General features: G+C 38.8%; 1 protein-coding gene across 2 annotated transcripts; it reads right to left on the bottom strand.

Annotated features, from left to right (window-relative positions):
- Positions 1-177: 177 nt before the first annotated feature.
- On the bottom strand, positions 178-20,323 carry LOC125968742 (testis-expressed protein 2). 2 transcript variants are annotated; one of them, XM_049720109.2, is made up of 14 exons: positions 19,592-20,323; positions 19,365-19,503; positions 18,845-18,936; positions 11,653-13,159; positions 11,329-11,529; positions 10,545-10,848; positions 10,148-10,371; positions 9,269-9,433; positions 5,975-6,074; positions 4,205-4,322; positions 3,534-3,641; positions 2,183-2,398; positions 1,945-2,065; positions 178-1,801 (listed from the first exon to the last, which is right to left on the bottom strand). In XM_049720109.2, the coding sequence occupies exons 4-14, from the start codon at positions 13,138-13,140 to the stop codon at positions 1,658-1,660; spliced, it is 3,189 nt and encodes a 1,062-aa protein (XP_049576066.1). In that variant the 5' UTR covers positions 13,141-13,159; positions 18,845-18,936; positions 19,365-19,503; positions 19,592-20,323; the 3' UTR covers positions 178-1,657. The 2 variants fall into 2 exon arrangements, with proteins under 2 accessions (XP_049576066.1, XP_049576065.1); XM_049720108.2 differs by having other exon boundaries at positions 3,534-3,647; positions 19,592-20,308.
- Between the last annotated feature and the right edge of the window lie 664 nt (positions 20,324-20,987).

Here is a 20,987-nt window from a genome sequence, read left to right as displayed (position 1 = left end):
GAAATATTTAAGGATTTGGCGTAAAGAATTGTCTCCACACAAAATGACCATGTTCTGAAAATTTCAAGTCGGGCAAGGGTAGACAGGCAGTCTATTGTTACAGTTTATTGAAACCTCACATTTACATTCAAACCCTTAACGTCAAGGGACAAAATCAATAGACTTGGTCCAATAAAAAACATTTTATCAATTGAGATTTATTTATGCTTTATAAATAAGGCAGATACACAATCACTGAATTTGGCCTTAAAAATTGCACAATGAGATACAAATAGCTGTGATCTTCATATACCCCCAGAACAGTGATTCTATCAATTCCAAAGTAGACAAAAACAGAAGCCACATGCCACCTCATGTAAAAACACTTTCCAAAAAGCTACTGTGGCATACGGATAAACAATATCAGCTCATTAGTATGCTTAAAATGAAGAAACCAAAATTCTGTAAACAATTATAACTATGTTGTAGCAATTGTAACTAGCAATACATTGCAATAGACGCGTGTACCTTTTAGCAGAGAGGACTGGCACTTCATACCCAATGGGAGGACTTTGGTGATTATTGTATGAGATATCTATTTTATTTTATTTTCCATAAAGGTTGCCTATAAGCCTTTACTTGGCAAGTGAGGTTTTTCTATTAAGTACCATAGTATTATCATCAAGTAGTCAAACTTAAATGACACGTTTACAAATGGTGAGTAGCTCTCTGCAAGCATGGCCTTTCATGTTCAAGTTGCTTAAACTTACTTCATACTTAATTTACTTCCGACGCTGACAAGTTTGTTAAATATAAATGTAAAGATAATTACGCTGCATAATCACTGAGACATATTGTATACTTTTTACCACAAGATGTCAAAAGGAAAACGTCTTCGCACAGACACTTGCATACCTCAATACAAAAAAATTAACAAAGACAAAACCATCCACACATACATTCAAAAGATCTGTTAATCAAAGTCGTCAGTAGACCTTCATACATCTTCCACATCATTCATTAGTCAACGCAGCATTTATATCATTGCACTTGTGTTCACTTGTATATGGAATGTACACAGTAAATTCAAATCTGCCTTTGAGCATTATTTCCATACAGACATGATGGATAAAGGACATCGGCATAAGTGGCATCCAGGTTGTAGTCACAGCACAAATGAATACTGTTATTTAACACCTGATCAACACCAATCTGAGCTTTTACTTGCTTACATTAAAGTTAACCCTCAACACCCGACACATTACCTGCTCGCTTTCCGTGGCCTCAATAGTCCCGTTATTTGCAGGCCTTAAGACATCTGGTGAATGCTTCTATATTTGTAGAGCAACAAGGTCATACATTGCACCCTAAGAGCTAAAATTAAGCCTTTTCTCTACCAATACAATCCTTCTTACATGAAAATCCTTCAAAGACATGACAAATGCTAAAAAATTGAGCAGCATATACATTCTCATTAGTGACAGTATTTGTGTATCAATCTTGATCGTTTATATTTTGTTGGGTGATAAGATAACACACGGCGGTTGTATTTTTGTCAGTAATTTCTCTTCTATCGATTTTGGCCCCAACTTCCATTTTGAGTTATCTGTATTTTATCTTTTGGGGGGGGGGAGTGGGGGGGAAATACTGGATCGTAAACAGGCATTTTTTTTTGCAGCTAGCTGGTGCTGTCCCTCTCCGGGTGAGACGGCTCTTGGTACACTGCAGACCAAGCCGAAGGTCCAGCAGCAGTTCGTTGGTCCATAGCTGAGTGCATGATAGTCAGCCACACATCATCCATGTTTGGCATTACAAAAATTTTCTGAAATATGATGAGAAAGAGCGAGATCATTATTGTTCTTATTATTGTTCATACATTTGGACTTATGTACGAGTCATCGTCTTATGCAGAACAGAGCGCTCGAAATGTAAATGCTATGCGAGAAATATACAACGCATCAGTACCTGCAGCTCCTGCTCCAGTTTTTTCTCAATCCAGTCAGTAACATGAGCCAGAGTGACTTCTCTTTCTCCTAGTTTTGGTCGTGCCTTCAGTTCCAAGTGGGGTGGCTTTCTAAAGCCATACCTGAAAAAAAGAAAAACACAGTTTACATTTACTATATCAAGAGGCCAGATAACACAACTGCAGTTTTACATTTGCAGTGCATGACATTTATTTCACAGGTCATGAAGACAAACATACCAAATCCTGTCAGTGGGCGGGGGAGGTATGTTGACAGCAAGCGTTCCTTGGAGTTTCTGCAACTCCACTGTTAGGAGGAGAGGCGTGTTGGATACCTCTTCCATCTTCTTTTTGATGAACTCTGTCTCCGTGGCTTTCTGGAAGTATTTGGACTTTGTGATCTTGTCAACAAAGCGCATGATTTTGCTGGGTTTGTGGCCTCCAACAAAAGTATAGCTAGGTAAAAATCACAAGATAATATTTTAAAATCGGAACTCGTTTACTCACTCAATTATGCAATGTTAGGATGGAATTGATTGGTTGGAATATGCAAACCCCAATTCCGTTGAAGTTGGGACGTTGTGTAAAACAAAAACAGAATACAAAGATTTACAAATTATTTTTGACAAAATTTCAAAAACATGCACACATAAATTGTCAACTCAGGCAGTTGTTGCAAGCACTCACACAAAAAATGTCGCTGTTTGTCTTCCTTGTGCCAACATGTTTTATCACACATGTACTGCATATCACATTCAACAGTTTGTCAAATATATGTAGTGAATGTGTGTGTGACAAGGCTTTTTGATTAGCAAGAAAAGAATGTGAAAGTGCACGGTCGAGAAGAGAGATGGGGGGGGTAACATTATGAACTTGCGATATATTAAATATTCTTTTTTGGCTATCGCATTGTTGAACACTGTTACATTGATTGAAAAGTAATTAAAGCCTTTGAAAAGAAATGTTTCAATTAAGGTCCAAATTGAAATGCTTTACAGTGTAATCTTGTTCTTTGGGTTCCTATATTTATAACCGACTCCAGAGTATCATCACCTCACCAGTCATGAACCTCACCACACATCACTGTTAGGGACCTGACTGTATAGTATGTTGCCTATTGTATTAAGATTCCTTTTACAGATTACAGACAAAAGAGCAATTTTACGAGGTCATTGAGATGATCACATTTGGACTGTTTGACTCTCATCTGTGCAGGTTTCATCAGTTCATTTATATAAATATATAAATATATGTATATAAACTAGACAGAACAGGTCTAGCCTGACAGCTCTGCTGAATGAATTCTCACAGGCAAACAGGAACTGTGCATTGACTTTTCTAATCAGCAGAGGGGAGCATGGTGCCTAAAAGATGAGGCAATCACTCAAGTTTAAAGGTACAAGGAAATTCTTTGGTTCCGCAGTAGAGCAAGTGACTGATACCTAAAGTATTATTAATCAGGAGCATGGTAGACATGGGTCACTGTACAGTAACACACAAGAAATCCCGCTCTTCATATGGAATACTTCAGTAGAACACAACAAAGTGCCGAGTACAAGCTTATTTGATACATTTCGAAACCCTTCCTCACCCTTCTGCTCCAGGAACTTCATTTGATTGCTCAGTGGCATCTTCTTCATCTGACGAGCCTGCACTGGAAGACTCTTCGTCACTGTCAGCCAGGCAGTATGTTCGTGGTCTGGACCTATCACACCACCAACAGACATGCAAAGGAATGACTTCGGGGCCCCTTATTTATCCACCACATCTAAGTGTGTTGTGAAACACTTAACGTCAACTTCATGACTTAAAAAATATAAAATGGTGCATTGTAAATTAATTTATTATTATTATTAACTCAACATATTATTCCTCTACATTTATGAGAAGTGGTTCTTGAGAATAAAATAATGCCATTAAGAAGTAAGGCCCTTATTAAACTTATGGACAATAAATTCCACATCCCCAAATGAGACAGGCATAGAATGTTGAATGAGGTCAATCAGCACTTACCAGTAACAGAAACGTATCCATTTAACAGCAGCATAAAAGCAGAATCCAGCAAAGTGGAGAAAAGAGGAAGAGAAGGTATAGGGAAAAAAAATTAAGACAAACAGGTGAGGTCGGCTTGACAACAGGTGATTATTGAAAAAGAAAGGTAGTCTTTTATATTATATGCAGGGGGGAAAGCCATTAAATCAAACATGGAAACAATTAAGCCCCTTTTTGCAAGTAGTGATGATTTGCATTTGGATGCTTTACCCATCTTCCCCGAAACGGAGGCTTTCTCCTTCCTTGCCCAGGCGAATCAGGTTCATCTTAGTCTCAAGGGTCATCAGGAAGGACCCACTGTAGGAAATGTCCAAGTCAAACCACAGACCTGTGAGGGCAAAGTGAAAATGAGTGGGGTACAACCGTACAATTTCGAAAGTTGCCTATTTGGGGGGGAACATGTAGATTAATGCTTAAAAGATCTGCCTTGAATTTTTGCTCATGTTTCAAATGTTTACATGGGTTTCCTCCCATAGTCCCCAAACATGCATGTTAGTTTAACTGAAGATTCATGTTAATTCAATACTTTTTTTTGTAGCTCCTTTGGCATGACCTACTGTATTAAACATGAAAAAGTTTTGAAAAGAAGGCGTTACGATCGAAATTGACATGAAGGCAACCAGCCTTTGGTGCTGCTGAGATGTGATGAAAGCATAGATTGCTTTGGTCACGACAGTAAATCAGGTCTAGTGTCTCTCAGCATTCTCTTGGAAATACTCCATATTTTTAAGGGCTTCAGGTCTCGCCAATCAAGCACAGTAATTTCGTGGTTATGTAACCAGCTTTTGATAGTTTTGGCAATGGGCCAGATGCCAAGTCCTGTTGGTACATGGAATCATTTGTTTTTAGTTTCATAAAGCTTGTGAGTAGAACAATACCTCTTTATTTCATAACAGCCGTCACTGTACTTCACTGACTTTATAATAGTGTGACACATTACATAAAACCTTGGCAATAATTCAGCTATAACTATTCCCTACATAGGCAGCAGGTTGTTTGCAGTGGGAATCACAGTGTCCTTTCACCATCAGATGCATCATGATGCGTGCATGAAGTCACACACATGTCTGGTTAAAGCTAAGTTTGAAAAGTAAACAATCAGCAGTAGCATGCATTGACGGATAGAGTTCTCCTGTCCCATTTAGATCCACTTAAATTCTAAGCACCGACGCACAGTTCTAGGTACACATTCAAACTGATGCTCTTTCTCAACTCAGCCTCAGCTCTGTCAGCCATCCATCCAGCCAGCCACACAAATGCACTTTCCAACAGCCCTGATATTTCCGCTGAAAACAGGGTCTTGAAAAATGCTGCCCAACACCAGTGCAAAAAAGCTACACATATGCTGGCAAGAAGGCGTTACCAGTACTTGCTGATCTGTTTTGCCATTCAAGCATGTAATAAAACATAATCTTTCAAAGCCATAACTTTTCTCATAGTGCCTGTTTGTTCTCAGATGGATGTTATGTAATCTGCTAGTCAAACATCAGCTTAGGCTATGGCTGCAAATACTGTTTGTTTTAAGGCCAAAAAAGATAAAGCAAAGATTTGACAATGATAGCAATGGGGACAAAGGTAGCTAGAACTGTATGGATTTATGAGATATGGAGAATTGACTTTATCAGAGATGTTTGTAAACAAATAGCTGGCCTCCAGAGAGCTTGAACAAGTGTGAAATTAAACGACAGAATATCTGCTGCATGACAAACTTCAAAAGTAGGTCTGTGAGCAAGTTTTTTGTAATTTTACATAATACACGACTGTGCAACAGTGCTGTGAAAAGCATTTTTGTCCTTCACAAATTCTTCTTTTTTTTATAATTTCCCAACTTTAAATGTTTAAGATCAAACAAATATACAAAACAATTTAACAATATAAAATGCAGGTTTTAAACAGTGCTTTTATTTACAAAGGACAAAAAAGATGGAATAATCGATAGTGATTTGATGGTGACAGTTTTAATTCTTTCCTTAAGCGTACCTTTGTAGTCAATTAAAGGATTGGATGCTCCAAGGATCCTTGGTGTGGCCACACCCATGTCTAGTTCTGTCAGGGTTAGCTCATTCATGAAGTATGGCAACTGGAAAAAAAAAGACAAAATTACTCGTTGCAAAACAAAAATTACGATTTTGTCAATTTGGAAAACAATACGATGATTTTCAAACACATTTTGACACGTTGAATCAAATTCACTACGAAGGCATGGTAATGAATGTGGCAAATGATGAATGTCATTATTACGGATGTTCTGATACCCCTTTTATTCTGATTGATGCCAATACGATTGCTTAATTATTAAGTAGTCACCAATACCCATACCAAGGACTGATCCCTGGTATGGAAGATATGGCAGAAGATACTTAGTGGTCTGCGTCGCTGTCTCTCCGTTACGATGTATTTTTGTCATTTTTTCCAGCACGGGGTGCCGACACAGGGGTTAGGTGTTGATCTCATTTGGCCGACAAGACATGAGAGACCCTGGACTGTGAAGCAACTGAAGACACATCAAGCAACACTTGGGCGAAAATATTCCACCTACAAATGTTCAACAATTACTGTCCTCAGTTACCAAATGCTTGATTGGGTGTTATTAGGAAAGGAAAGATTATGCAACATACTAGTAACATACCCCGGCTTTTGTGGAACATATTAAAAGGTATCCAATTCAAAATTAATGTTGTCCCCCCCCCCCGACAAAATAAACAACAAAAAAAGTTGGCCAGTTTGAACCTAAAATACAATACCGTATTTTCCGGACTATGAGTCGCTCCGGAGTATAAGTCGCACCAGCCATAAAATGCCCCAAAAAGTGAAAAAAAAACAAAACATATATAAGTCCCTCCGGAGTATAAGTCGCATTTTGGGGGGCAATTTATTCGACAAAATCCCACACCAAAAACAGTCATGAACGAGCAACAACAGGCTAAACGATAGGTATGCTAACGTGACAAACACAAAGAGCTGAGAACGGGCCTGATGTAAGAAATAGAGTGATTAAGGACAACTATTACATGAATAACATGTTTATAAAACCATCGGTGTCACTCCAATTCATGAAATCCATCGATCGTTCGATACGATAGCAACAGGCTAAACGATAGGTATGCTAACGTGACAAACACAAATGAGGAGCTGAGAACGGGCCTGACATAACATATACAGTGATTTAGGACAACTATTACATAAATAACATGTTTATAAAACCATCGGTGTCACTCCAATTCATTAAATCCATCGATCCTTCGATACGATAGCCACAGGCTAAACGATAGGTGTGCTAACGTGACAAACACAAACGAAGAGCTGAGAATGGGCCTGATGTAACATATAGAGTTATTAAAGAAAACGATTACATTAATAATACGTTTATAAAATCATCGGTGTCACTCCAATTCATTAAATCCATCGATCGTTCTTTGTCAACAATGGGTGCGCGCGGCTGAGGGCGCTTGCACTTCAAAATATTCCACAGGCTCATATAACGATAGATAAACTATATTTCAAATAACTATAATATAAGCAATAATATTATCAAACCATCCGTGCACTTTAAATCCATCGATCAAATTCCTCGTCCTTCGTCAACATCGCCGCGCGTGCGCCCTGACGTCAGCCTCGTCTTTATTTCACAGATCTAGTATATAACTATATTGTAGCGTTAACAAAGTACAAGGATAGACGTGGGTTTGGTAAACGGCTCTTTATTAAACAAAACAAACTTCCAAGCGTGTGGCGGCGTGGACTTCCAGACACGAGAGCTCCATGGCATAGGACCGGGCGTGCGTAATGGCCATGTCCGAGCCCCATGCACCGTTCACGGACAGCCACTCGGCCGAGCGTCGGCCCCCGACTCAGTAGAGTAAGACCTGGCGTGCGTAAAAGCCATAATAGTTTTTCAAACCTTCTATGTCACTCCAAATCCTTAATTACTTCAAACTCTTTGTCCTCCGTGTCACTTAGAAATGATCACCGCTAATGATGCCGGTAGTCCTTACGTGGGTACGTTTGTCCTTTATGTAAACAACCGCCGCACCGCGCCACTGACGTCACTTGAAATAGTAATCCATTGGTACATCACGGTTCTCCAAACTTTCTTTCTGCTGCTCGATTACTGTTTTCAGCTGCATATTTTACAACTTGAAGTTTGTAACCTGCAAAATATGAGTTTCTTTTTGGTGCCATTTTTCTTAAGCCCACCCAGTTGATGAGTCACGGCCAACGGTGAAATTTAGAGCGCCCTCATCCAGTTTCGTCTGAAAATAATTATTTTTCAGATGTAGTTTTTTGTTTTGTTTATTTGGTTGTTTTATCAAAGTCAAAGTCTGCTTTATTGTCGAGTTTTTCATATACCAAGACACACAAAGAGATTGAAATTACGTTCCCACCATCCCTCGGTGAGATAGTACACATATGCATACAAGCAACACAAAAAAACCCAAGAAGGCACAAACAATGAATAAATAAGAGTGTTGAATAAATGATAAATAAACAAATAATAATAAATAATAAATATAAGAGGAGCAAAAATGGAGCAAGTGTACATACAGCAGACAGTGGACTTGGATATGGTGCTTTAAAGTGTTAATTGCTTTATTTGATGTTTTCTCTATTTTTTAATATGTTCAAGATAAAGATATAAAAGCATGTGAAGTGATCAACTATACTAAAAATAACATGTATAGTGGTCAACTATACTTGTAAGTAAGTGATGTCGTAATGATCAAGTAAAAATTTGTGAAAAAAAAACATAAGTCGCTCCTGAGTATAAGTCGCCCCCCCACCCAAACTATGAAAACAACCGCGACTTATAGTCCGGAAATTACGGTACCTTGCTTTTGTAGTGCACTCAATTGACTATAGATTGAAAACGATTTGCTAATCAAATATTCTGTTTTTATGTTTTACAGGTTTCTACTTAATTGCAATTGAGTTTTGTAAATGCCACAGATACAGAGACAACACATTAACACACCTTGTTTCTACGTGTAAGTCCCTTGTGGATATGTGTGTGCTCAAAACATTTTTCCAGCGTGGTACTGAGACAACAATTTTAATGACCTCAAGATTAAAATAATAATTATTATCAAATAATGACAGTGAACAAGCTATAAATTAATTTAAAAAAGAGCAAGATTAATACAATTAAAACACAACTGACTGAATCCTTTGCACATCCCTTTTGACGCCTTAAAACAATGCAAAATTAAACTTCCAAAAAAAAAACTTTTGTTGCACTTTTAAAAAGAATGACACAACAGGCCTTAATTTGCTCACCCGTATCTTGCTGAGTTTCATTTGAATCTTCTTGGAGACAACTTCAGCCCAGTAAGGCTCCCGCAAAAAATCCCAGAAGAGTCGACCAACAGCTGCATTCACCCAGGCAACGGGATCCTCTGCCTCCTTCTTGAGCTGTTCCTGCGTTGAGGTGGGGCTTTGTAGCTATAGAAACAGTATAGTTATGCTGTAAACCTGCATACAAGTAAGGTTATTAAACAGCTCATAATTATATTGTTATGCTATGCGATATACAGATGTAATAATTTTACATGCGGTTCAAACAGCTTATGATTAAACTGTTATGCTATGCTCTGCAACATACAGTTGTGATAATTTTACATACCATGGCAGAGTTTGTGAAATAGTCACTATTTTAGTTTTTTTTTGTGGTGGGGCGGGGTGGTCACTGACCATGCGGGAAGGTTTGGGGATAGTGATGGAATGAATTTGTTATTAGTATTACAGAAGTGTGTGTCCTTTTAAAATAACAATGACAACCACAGTCCTTCATTGATGCTGTAGAGGTCGAACCCCATTATTAAAAGGTATGTGAATGTTTGAATGGGACATCTCATTATTTTCTTCATTCCTATTTTTTTTCCAAACGATTCTGCTCTTCTAAAAGGACTTATTGTTTAACATGAATCCCATAAAAGACATAATAAAAGTGTTTAGCTGATCTTGTTTAAATGGTACACATTTCACATTCTGCCATGGTATGTAAAACTTGGAAGCATCATTGTATAATTTTTTTCCATCTAACATATTATTTCTTAAAAGTATTTTAAGCAGATACTTAAAGAATGACAACTGATGTCATCTTACAAAGAACTTTTTTTTTTTTTAGTGGACGATGAAGATTGGAATATGCGACACCTTCTTTTCAGCTCCAGGGCTGCTCTGGGGACAGATGAGTTCAGCGCTGGGAGTTGAGGATCCGAGTGCAACTGGTTTTGTCAATAATGAAGCCATGTAGACATTGTAGTCCAACAAGTGGGTTTTGGCACTGCCTACTGTTGGGGAATCTTTTGTCTTGGGCTGTGATGCCAAGACATCATCCATACTGCTGCGACTACTACTACGACTGTGAGAGCTCAGAGCTGTGGGCAATAATTAAAAGAAAAGACTGAGAAATAGACAGTTTCCAGTCCCATCTGATATTCAAATGTTATTATGGATAATATTCATGTAAACAATAATGTATCAATTACTAAAATCAACAGTTGTACGGGAGCCACAGAACATGTTTTAGAGGAAAATATTTTCTACTCACCACTTTTGGAGCTTGCAGGGCTTGCAACTTTCTTCAAATCCACCTTAAGCATAGAAGCTGACATAAATCTCTGGAACCACTCCTCCTTCTCCCTCCCAGTCCTTCCAAACAGATACAGAGTCAGATCTCGACTGGAAGACATTGGCCGGGTCGGCTCCTGTGTTCCTCCTGTCCCTTCTCTGTTCTCACTGGGGTCACCTTCCACTTTAGATATGAAATCATCCTGTTTGCCAAGTTCAATGCAGATGGGATATTTTTTGTTCCATATCCGTTTCCTGGCTAGGCTCTGAGGCACGAGATGGACCTAGAAGATGATTTGGTTTGGTTTAAGAGTTGTTGTGTTTAGTTTAAATAAGATTAGCTAGTCCAAGAGTTTAAAATGATCATGCATGAAATTAAAAAAACAAAAAACTATGTGGTACTCGTGGACAATGGGTAGCCCCCAAAACTACATACAAGTAGCCAGTGGGCCTGTTTATCTGAAAATATAAACACTGGCAGAGTGCTACAGAAATAGTGTTGCATATTGATATTTATGTTTCTTAAATATTGTGAAAACTCATTGATTGTCTTCACATATATGAATAGAAGTTTATTCATCAATTCATTATTATTTCTATTATTACTTTATTACTTCAGAAATGTGTATCAAACAGGTAGCCCTTTGCATTAATCAGTAGCCAAGTGGCAGCTCTCAGTCTTGAATGATTGACGTAGTGGTGTGTGTACGTGCGTGCATGCGTGCATGCATGCGTGCTGATGGCGGAATCATTCAATAACATACTTTGCTGTTTGTTAGATCATAGATCTTCTGACTGATGTAGGTCACATCTGGTTTTGGTTCATTGTGTATGGCACGTCGAGCAATATTGTGGTTTGGTTTGGACAGACGGATGACGGAGCCCTCCAAGCGGACAAACACAGAGTGTGTCAATGTGGCATGGTAGGTGTCTGGGTCGTAGTTTGTAATTTCATTCATCCAGCCCTGAAGAAGAAGAATATTTTAGAGGTTTAAGTTTTGACTTGAATGAGTTTTCAATAAATGCATAAATGATGACATTTTCTAGGATCAAGAAAATATTAAGTTTCCAAATATATTTTCACTCACCTTGAAGATTTCTGGTTCTTTAATATCTAATTGTGTAAGATTCCAAGATTTCCCATATTTTGTAGAATATCTGAATGGTCTCTCAGGTTTTGGTCCAGTCAGCCACACAACTCCTAAGGCTACAAAGAATCCTAATGCCACTCCAAGCAGCATCCCTCTGACATGGTCTGGCAAAGGCAATGTAAAACACCCATAGACCAGAAGGGTAAGGATGAAAAGGGTATAGTGAGGAACACTAGGGGAGGGCTCAGTATCTTCAGATTCATTCTCGCTGCAAGGTTCAGTAGTACCGCTTAATGGCTCTTGATGCTGCCTACCAGTTCCAGTACAAACATCAGCATCAGTGTCAGTAGTACAAGATTCAAAGTCCTCGCTGTACAAAATACAAAAGTCTTCATCCTCCTGTTTCGCAAGAGCAGACATGGAACACTTGTCCAAAAATATCGGGAATGAGGATGATTTGTTGGGGCTCTTAACGTCAAAAGGTGCAACAGAGGCTGGATCAGACGTTCCACTGTTTGGAATTTCCCCCTCCAATACACTGCCTTCTTCCTCTTTGATGCAGTCATTATTGTTGCTCTCAAGTTGGCCAGTGACAGAATTCAGGTTGCAGAGTTCGGATGCACTGGCAGACAGAGCCTTAGGTCGACTAAGGCTGCTGCTGCCGCTCTTTTCATCCATGATCTTACTCAGGAGTTGAAGTGGTTCATAAATGGCCTCGGAAAAACGACGCTTAGTGTCTTCAATTCGTGCTTCAACCTCTGAAACTTTAAAGAAGCTGCGATTGTCTGGTGAAACTAGTGGTGAAGAAGGGACTGTTTTTGAATCACTAGCTGCTGATGTCGTAGCATTCTGCATCCTGGACTGAGTGAATTGTTTGAAGAGTTGCAGATTAAGGCGGGACTCTGAAAGGCGATAGGTTGACGAGTCCTGAGATGTGTCCGACGATAAGGATTTAACCAGAGATTTCATGAGATGCCTGTGCCTTGTTGAGGAAGCTGGAATAGAAGAAACTCCATCTTTAGACTCAATGTCAGAGGAAAAAGATTTCACTAAATTTAGTAAAGACTTATCAGCTGAGGGAAAGCTCAAAGATTTAGTGGGCGACGAATTCGAACTTGTGCCTTTTTGCTCAGCGAGATTCGTCAATGAAGTCGTGTGAGAAGTGGAAAGTGGTGAAGGTCTGATAGAGTGGGATGTGGGAGCCACATCAACTAAAGGCTCTGATTGCTGTGCTTCAAACATCTCTTCACTAGCCTCAACTCCTGTCACAATATTTAATTCATCCCGAGTGGTAGATGTGGAAGAGACCGATGTTGTATACAGCTCTTCCTCCTCCTCCTCTTCCTCCTTCCCAAGAGCTGAGAAGTGGATTGTAAGGGTCTCATTTGAGTCAGATCGATGGACATGGAGCTTAGAGGCCAAAGCAGGTGGTTGTTTGTCTGTGGAGTAAGTGCTTTCTGCATGGCTAGGGTGCTGGCTAGTCATCGCAGTACTCCCACTTAATCTGCCAAGACGAAAAAGACACTCGTTAGTTTTGCAAAAATATTAAATCATTGTAAAACTGTTAAAAATACATACAGTTGTTGATACCCGCAGTGTTTGCTTGTGCACATTCTCCAATTGGTTTGATCGCCAATGTGGTGCCAGCATGCAGTTACCATTATGTTGCATGCAGAGGGTTTTATTTGTGCACAAACACACGTTATACGTTATAATGAAATGTGGTGTGATTTCCAAACAACTCCATCCATTTCTGATTATTGGCATCTTTGTGACACAGTGGCTGTGTCACACAGTAAGTACCACATGTTAATGGGCAATGACATTACATAATGGTGCTTTTGTGTACGAGTTCATTCTGGCTTACTCTCACACAGACAAGTTGGCCACTTATTGTCACAAGGCTGGGTAGGCAGTCTGCCAGCCAACTCTTTCCAAAAGAAAACAAATCTTGCATTGTTTGAAATAACCTTCAATACTATGTATTTGTATAATTGGGTGTATAATTTATACCATATACAAACAATGTCTAATTGTACAGAATTAAAATAATGTTTTTCAGAGCAGCATATGAGGTTAGTAGTACGTATTAAAGAGGAGACTTGATTAGGTCGAATATTGGGACTGACTGTATACTGTACTGTAAGTAAAAATGTCACATTTGGCTTTACTTAAACACTCAGCAGCGATTGAATGCAATGTTTATGACTACATTTAGCATGTCTTAATGATGCCCCTTATTTATGGGTGGTAGGACTCTTTTTCGCACTTTTCAGCCTGACTACATAATTGAAGGAAGAATGCAAGCATTGTAATATTGTTTCCTGGCTTCTCACTGTCTGTTGTCACCTAGTGTCTAAAAACAGTGACCACCAAAATTCATATGGACAGCTCTACAGGTATCCACTTCAACCTGTGACAATATATAAGCGATGGGTACAATATTCTGGATTTGATTACCATTAAAAGTGAGCTCTATGAAGAGAAACCAATATCATCATCACCATAAAATCTAAAATATTACGCCAATGGTTTATATATTTTTACAGGTTGAAGTGGACAAGAGCAGGAATGTGCTTATGAATTTTGATGTGTCGATTGATCAGTTTTCAGTGACATTTAAGTTTGGTAGGGACATTTAAGTTTTGTAATAACTAAAACAAAAAAAATGATGGGCCATCCCAGCTGGATGATCCCTTTAATTATTATTTTAGCGCTCTCTCTTGTACATGTCACCTGTCTTCAGCCAAATTTTATACCAATTGTGAACTGATTATTGAAATAACAGATGATGAACTGATATATACAGGCTAAAGCATGTCATTTTGTATTTGGATTTTCACTGTACTAAGGGTGGCCATAATAAGATGGCAAATTATTGAGGCACGTCAACAAAGTCTTCCTTGACAATTTGACATGCTCCTCAAATAACAACCATAAGTAATCAAACCAGCATGATGAGTTGAAAAAAACAAAAAGATTATTTTACTCAAAGAAAGAAAGGGTCAGACATTATTGGTTTTTGCTTAAGGTTGCAGGCCATTTGACTGAATGATTGATTTTTACATTGCAGCCTTTGTGCGCTTTTGCAAGATTATAAACAGACTGAAGATGTTTTACTTGCAACTTTGAAGATGAAAACTTTATGAATACACAGACATAAATTAGTGATCGACTACAGCATGTTCTGACTCCAAAGGTTCTAATGGTAAAATCATATTCATTTTATATGACATTTCTGTTCAATATAATTTACCACCAAGTTCCTACTTGGAATTAACAAGATAAGGGACAGGTAGTGTGATGACCACGGGGCATATAAAAGCTTAAACATTGGTTTCCAGGTACCGCTAAATCCCCCAAAATTAAGACGCTGAGAAAAGAGAAACCTCCAACCAAGTTAAAAACAACCACATGTTCAAAAGAGAGAAACTGCTCCCTAATTTGTCGACAATGACTCTCCTGTTTTCTCCAAATTGTACCACATACAGTACTTCAACCGTCATGAGTATTTTGAACCTCCATATATACACTGGATGGTACATGGTAGTACGTATGTTGTCGTGTAAAAGCAGAATTAATGTTGAAGGGCTCCATTTCCTTCTATATTGACATTTCTCATTTGTACAAGGCTGCCTCATCTTTTGGCAAAAGAGTTTCCATATATTGGGAGGGTTATTGATAAACACAGAAGAAAAAAAAAACAATTATGACTTTGCATGGAGAAGCAAAAGTAAAAATCTTAACATAGCATGTTTCACAATGCTCATTTCATTTGTTAAAAGTAGTATGTACGTGCGAAAACTCTTGAATCTTGAAAGATTCTTTCCTATCTTATCGGAACTGAGCATACATCACCATGGCCATTCAACCATGACAAAACGTCATTGTTGTCAAGGCAATGTAATTGGGCAAAGCATTTCTTGTTTGGTAACAGAGTGACCAGAGTGACAAAGGGCGACATTGTTATTAGGTGAATAAACAGCTCATGGCAGAGTAAAACAGTGCAGGGATGAATCAAAATAATAATAATCTGTAGCTCATGAATGACTGCTCCAAATTCTTAAACCTGTTATGTTAGATTGTGCAACAGATAGCTGCACTATCTTTCTGGGCACAAACTGAATGAGTAAAAGTGTTCACTGGTGATCTGGCTAAATGCTCTCCAGCAAAACATTGCCAATTTGGCATTATAGAGACAGAAAGATTATTTTAACTCTATGAGGGAAGACAACTAAGCGATATCTTCATGAATGTAAACACAAAGGTTTTAGAACAGGGGGTCCCCAAACTACGGCCCACAGGCCACGGATAGCGTCGTGCCAACGGCACTCAAAAACCATCCCTGCACACGCGGCACAGACAAGGGCTGGGGGCAACAAGCGCCCACGACAAAAAAGGCGTGGCTATGGAAATTTCTGCATTGACCAATTGGGCGGGGACCCACTTCACTCAAGACGTACTCTTGAAGCGCTTTACGTGATTGAATGGACTTTCACATTATTTTCGTAGCTACTTTTGTCTAGTATTATACTATGTCTTAAATGTTAGCATCCATTGTAACCTGGTCATCCTGAAAGGGGGATTAACCCTTCTGCAGTCCCATCTCAAGGTCTCTTATTTGACCCCAGATGGCTTTTTGTTGTTGTGTTTCCTTGCCTTCCTGCAGGATAAGATCAGGGGATGACGTTAATATTGTCAACTGTGGGTATGTGAAGGGATGAGGACGATAAAAAAAATATGATTTATAAAAATAAAGAAAAGACGCTTCCGTGCATTCATTCATTCATTTTCAGAACCGCTTGTCTTCAGTATGAATACTGTCTTTTATAATAACAAAATTATAATGATTGAACAAAGTTACATGATACAAAAGAGTGGGGAGAAGGTTGAGGTTTTTTTTCAAAAGAACCCTGAAAAGAATGAATAAACCTATTCAGCTCTATATCAGATGGTCAAAGTGTTGCCTAAGCCTGACTTGTAAAAACATTCAACAAACGAGAGAAAACAAAACCTAAAACAAAACTGCCTCTACCTGTTTTACAGCATTTCAAGAAGCAGACGCAGCTGTTTGCCTTTTAAACAAACCACACACCAAGTTCGGTATTTCGACTATTGCTAGATAGCATGCACTCCAACTTCGACAAGTTGACATTTAACGCTGGGCCCACAATTATATTTAACTCACATTCATCGACAGATCCGATTCAATCAATCAATCATTTGGATAAGCCACCACTGCATTGTCTCGAGAAATCAACCTGCGACATTGCTTCTCACCTCACCTGCCACTCATAACATAGGCTACCCACACCCTTTCTTGCAGCCGCAGGTGTTTGATTTGTTTTCCCTTTTTTTCTAACCAGGTGAGACACAAGTCTATTTTTAACAGCGCAGAAGATGCCATGAAACAAAAACAAAATTGTGAGAATGACTCAGATTTGTTACAATCAGGCGCTGTCTACTGGCCGAGTGGATCCCGTGGACATCTCATTTCGAATGAGGAAGCAGGCAGCGCAATGAACTCCCGTGGCCCGCCTGACAGGCAGTGGGCTTTGTTTTTATTATTATTATTATTTTTTATCCTTGTACGACAGGTTAAGGTTACCTCGTGATTTTAAAAATAGACCTCCATCCATAGTGATCCGGTGTATCACTCAGTAGCAAGTGCTGACTGAAAGGCCCTGTCAATTACATGATGTCATCCATTCCCAACATGTCGCCATGCATTAGATGGTAGAGAGGGAGATTATTTGGGCAAATACAAAACTAGACACAAAAATGGGAACACAGATCTTCACCAAATGTACAATATTGCTCCTTTCACCATCATCACCTCAATGTGGGGGGCAAACCTGTTGCCAAGTTATTTTGGGCAACAGCTGTTCTGTATGATGTTGGTCATTGTGAATGCTAGCTTCCCAAACACGGTGGTCATTCGATAAAACTGGGTAACAATTTGAGGGAAAATAACTATCGAGTTGCATTTTTATGCACATTAAAACAAAAATGTACATACTGATTCTAAAGCAGCAGTCTGATTTTCTCCAGCATGTGATTTTTTTTTCCCTCAGCTACAGCTAAGTAAAATACCACAAATTAACTGCTAATTATGACGAGCCTCATCTACAGCCATGCAGCAATTTGTTTGTGCAGTCACAATTGAGAGAGTGCTGTGAGAGGTGTGCGTGTGTGTGTGTGTGTGTGTGTGTGTGTGTGTGTGTGTGTGTGTGTGGGGGCAGCTCTCAGTAGGTCAGTTCAATCAATATCTGAAAACAGAAAGCTAGCCTAGTAGGAATTAAGAGGATTAGTTCTGGTTTTTCTTTTCGCTCGTTTTGTTTTTTTCAAAGCTGGTAACTATTCCATCCTAGTGTTTTATTTCTGCACATACACATATATTTGATCTTTTTAAGGACAAAACATGTTTATTTAGCGCTTTTTACTTTAACAAAGCACTTTACAAAAACTTAAAATTGATCCTAAAGCTAAAAAATGTTACATGATGGACAAAACTGGATTTTACAGCCAAAAATCAATCCAAAATAGCCATTGAGAAAAATAATTAGAAAAATGTAGGTTGGGTTGTCTGGGCAGAAGGTGACAGTAGAACTTGTATTAAATGTATAGGAGAAGTAGAAACCTGATCGATCGTCTGTTGAAGGGTGGGCTGAGTTTCTAGATAAAAACCTTGCAAGGCGGGTTATTAGCAAATAAACCTGCAAAACACCTTTCTCCTATTTACTATTCACACTTTTAAACCCATTTAAAATTTGGTTTAAGGGAAACTATGTGAAAACTTTTGTGAGAGAGAGGTTTATTCTCTCATTAGTCCCCGAGGTCTGCAACTTTCTACATATTTGAGTAATCGCCTTGAGGCTATATTTCTGGAGCGCTACTTTGCCTATTGCATTTCCAAAAGTTTCATGCACATCTTTACTTTCCATCCGTATCCTTTACAGTCTGTATGAAGATGTACTGTATGTTATGTACTTTATCCCTAACTATGCATTTGGATTCTAAGAAATACTTGTGTGTGTATTTATTAGTATTTTCATCCTACTCAGTTTCCTACTATATTTATTCCACTCTGAGTCACGTTCTCTAGCCTGCTGGACTTTGTCCTCACATAAGGTCATTTGTAGCTCAGCAAACCGATCGATGAGTTCACATTTACTGGCAAAGTGCTTACCTTGTATTCTCAGTGCCATTCAATCCAGCAGGGGACGTACATCTGCCCAGTGCAGAGTCAAGTTTCAAATGTTCATGATATTCAGGCGACTTCTGTAAAATATCACCCAAAAAATTTATTCGTAAAAACAAAAACACACATTTAACTCATGGACAGTAATAGCCACATAATGAGTTGTTAACTTAGCAAGCGTAGTGCAAACATTAGAGGCTGTGGCAGCTGTTATTACCCGTGTTCCAACTCGAAGGAGTGGTAATTTTGCATAATTGGGCTTCAAATGTCTTCTTGAACTCTTAACAAATATAAGGCAACGATCATATGGTTAATCAAACAGATTGTAACACCAACGTCAACTGCCATTCTTCCTCAAGTCTTTAGCTCAAACGTGCGGTTAGACAATACGTGAAAGAGAAAGTGGTTAGCTCGCTTCAACTTAAATCCCCGTGTTGGTCAAAGTGTTACCTCGACACTAGTGCTAGAACAGGTTTGTTAAAAAACAAAACAACAAAGAATAGCTTACCGCGGGTGACCAAGTTGATTCAAATGTCCAACAAAACGTGACAGATTCCAAAATTGTTCCGTAGCACAATTAGTGTAAATGTCATCAGCTGCCCAACTGTTCACCGTCTTGCTTAGCCTGTTGACAACTGACTCAATTCCTTATAGAAAGAAAAAAAAAAAAAAAAAAAACACTGGATGTTGGAAAGGCCAAACTAGTCAAGCACCGAGTATTGATCAAAGACTCACCGTGAGCTCAAGTCACTTCGAGCGATGTTTCGAAAAAGCTACTTAGAGAGTCTAGAACAGATGAGGCAGATGTGAACAAAAACACTCAAAATAATTAATAAAAATAATCAAAACCCGTAGTCCTCAAATGGGGGCACGTGTATCCCTGTGGGTACGTGAAGTAAGGGATACGTATACCATTCTATAATATATCTAACAAGTAGCATCAATACAAATATCCTTTAAAATATCTCAAATTATGTAAATATTTCATGGAAATATAAATTCACAAAAATAATCTTATATTCAGTTGGCTCTTTAATTCCACTATCTGAAAAGCCCAGAATCCGCAAGAGCAGACCCACCTTGTCATATCCCAGTGTAGCATCTTGTCACTTACTTGAAAACTTAATTTGAAATAAACTTAATTATTTCATTTTTAGAACAAGTCTATAATACCCTGTGATCCCAAAACGACACTTTATGTTGATTACAGTTTGATGCACAAATCAAATATTTCATTATTTTTTCATTTCTTCGCAGATATATTTTTCCAAATAGTTCGTGAGACCAATATACAAGTTCTAAAGTTAAATACATCAGAATATGATGGCACAGCACTCTGTTTTAGGTCTTTGACTTTCAAACAACCCTGGTTAACCCTTGGCTGAAAAAATATTTCATAGGGGGCACAAAACTGAAAAAGATTCAGCTCGACCGCTCTTAACATTACAGTGTAGGGTTTTGTATTTTGTCCCAGCGACAAAGAATAGAAAAATACAAAATAATGATTCTACCATAACCACCAAGCCGACAAATTGTCTTAAAAGTAAAACATAACATAACACATACATAATATATACAGTGATCCCTCATTTTTCACGGGGGATGCGTTTCAGAAACACCCTTGAAAAATGAAAATTCACAGTCAGTCCTCACCGTTTCGTCGGCTTTGACACACACATGCCTACCACCGGATTCCCGTTTGCCTGATCCGCTGTGTAACGAGATGCCACCGCGACGCACAAAGCGAGGTCGCTGACCGCCTTGTCAGTGGCCTCGTGCATCTGCTCTGCTGGCGCTCCAGCCTTCCTTTTCCCCTTTTGCCCCGCACTATCAACGTGTATTTAAACGCCGTTCTCCCGTCACTTATAAATTCGCGATGCACCGAGGCCGCAATATGTGAAGCGTGACGTGGCGAGGGATCACTGTATAAATGAACATTGACGTTTGGCAAGGCGCATCAGAGTCCATCATTTCAAAGTAAATGTTGTCATCTAGTGTACAGATTTGGTAGCACACCAACTCTGTACCAGTTCCTAAAAGCCCATGATAATTTGTTAATTATCTTTTATCCAGAATGGATGATTGTTGCGTGGGTGGATGGATGGATGGATGGATGGATGGATGGATGGAT

The sequence above is a fragment of the Syngnathus scovelli genome, chromosome 5, assembly GCF_024217435.2.
Source record: "Syngnathus scovelli strain Florida chromosome 5, RoL_Ssco_1.2, whole genome shotgun sequence".
Taxonomy (NCBI): Eukaryota; Metazoa; Chordata; class Actinopteri; order Syngnathiformes; family Syngnathidae; genus Syngnathus; species Syngnathus scovelli.
Note: the sequence above shows the minus strand (reverse complement) of the source record. Positions and strands in the feature narration are given on the sequence as shown.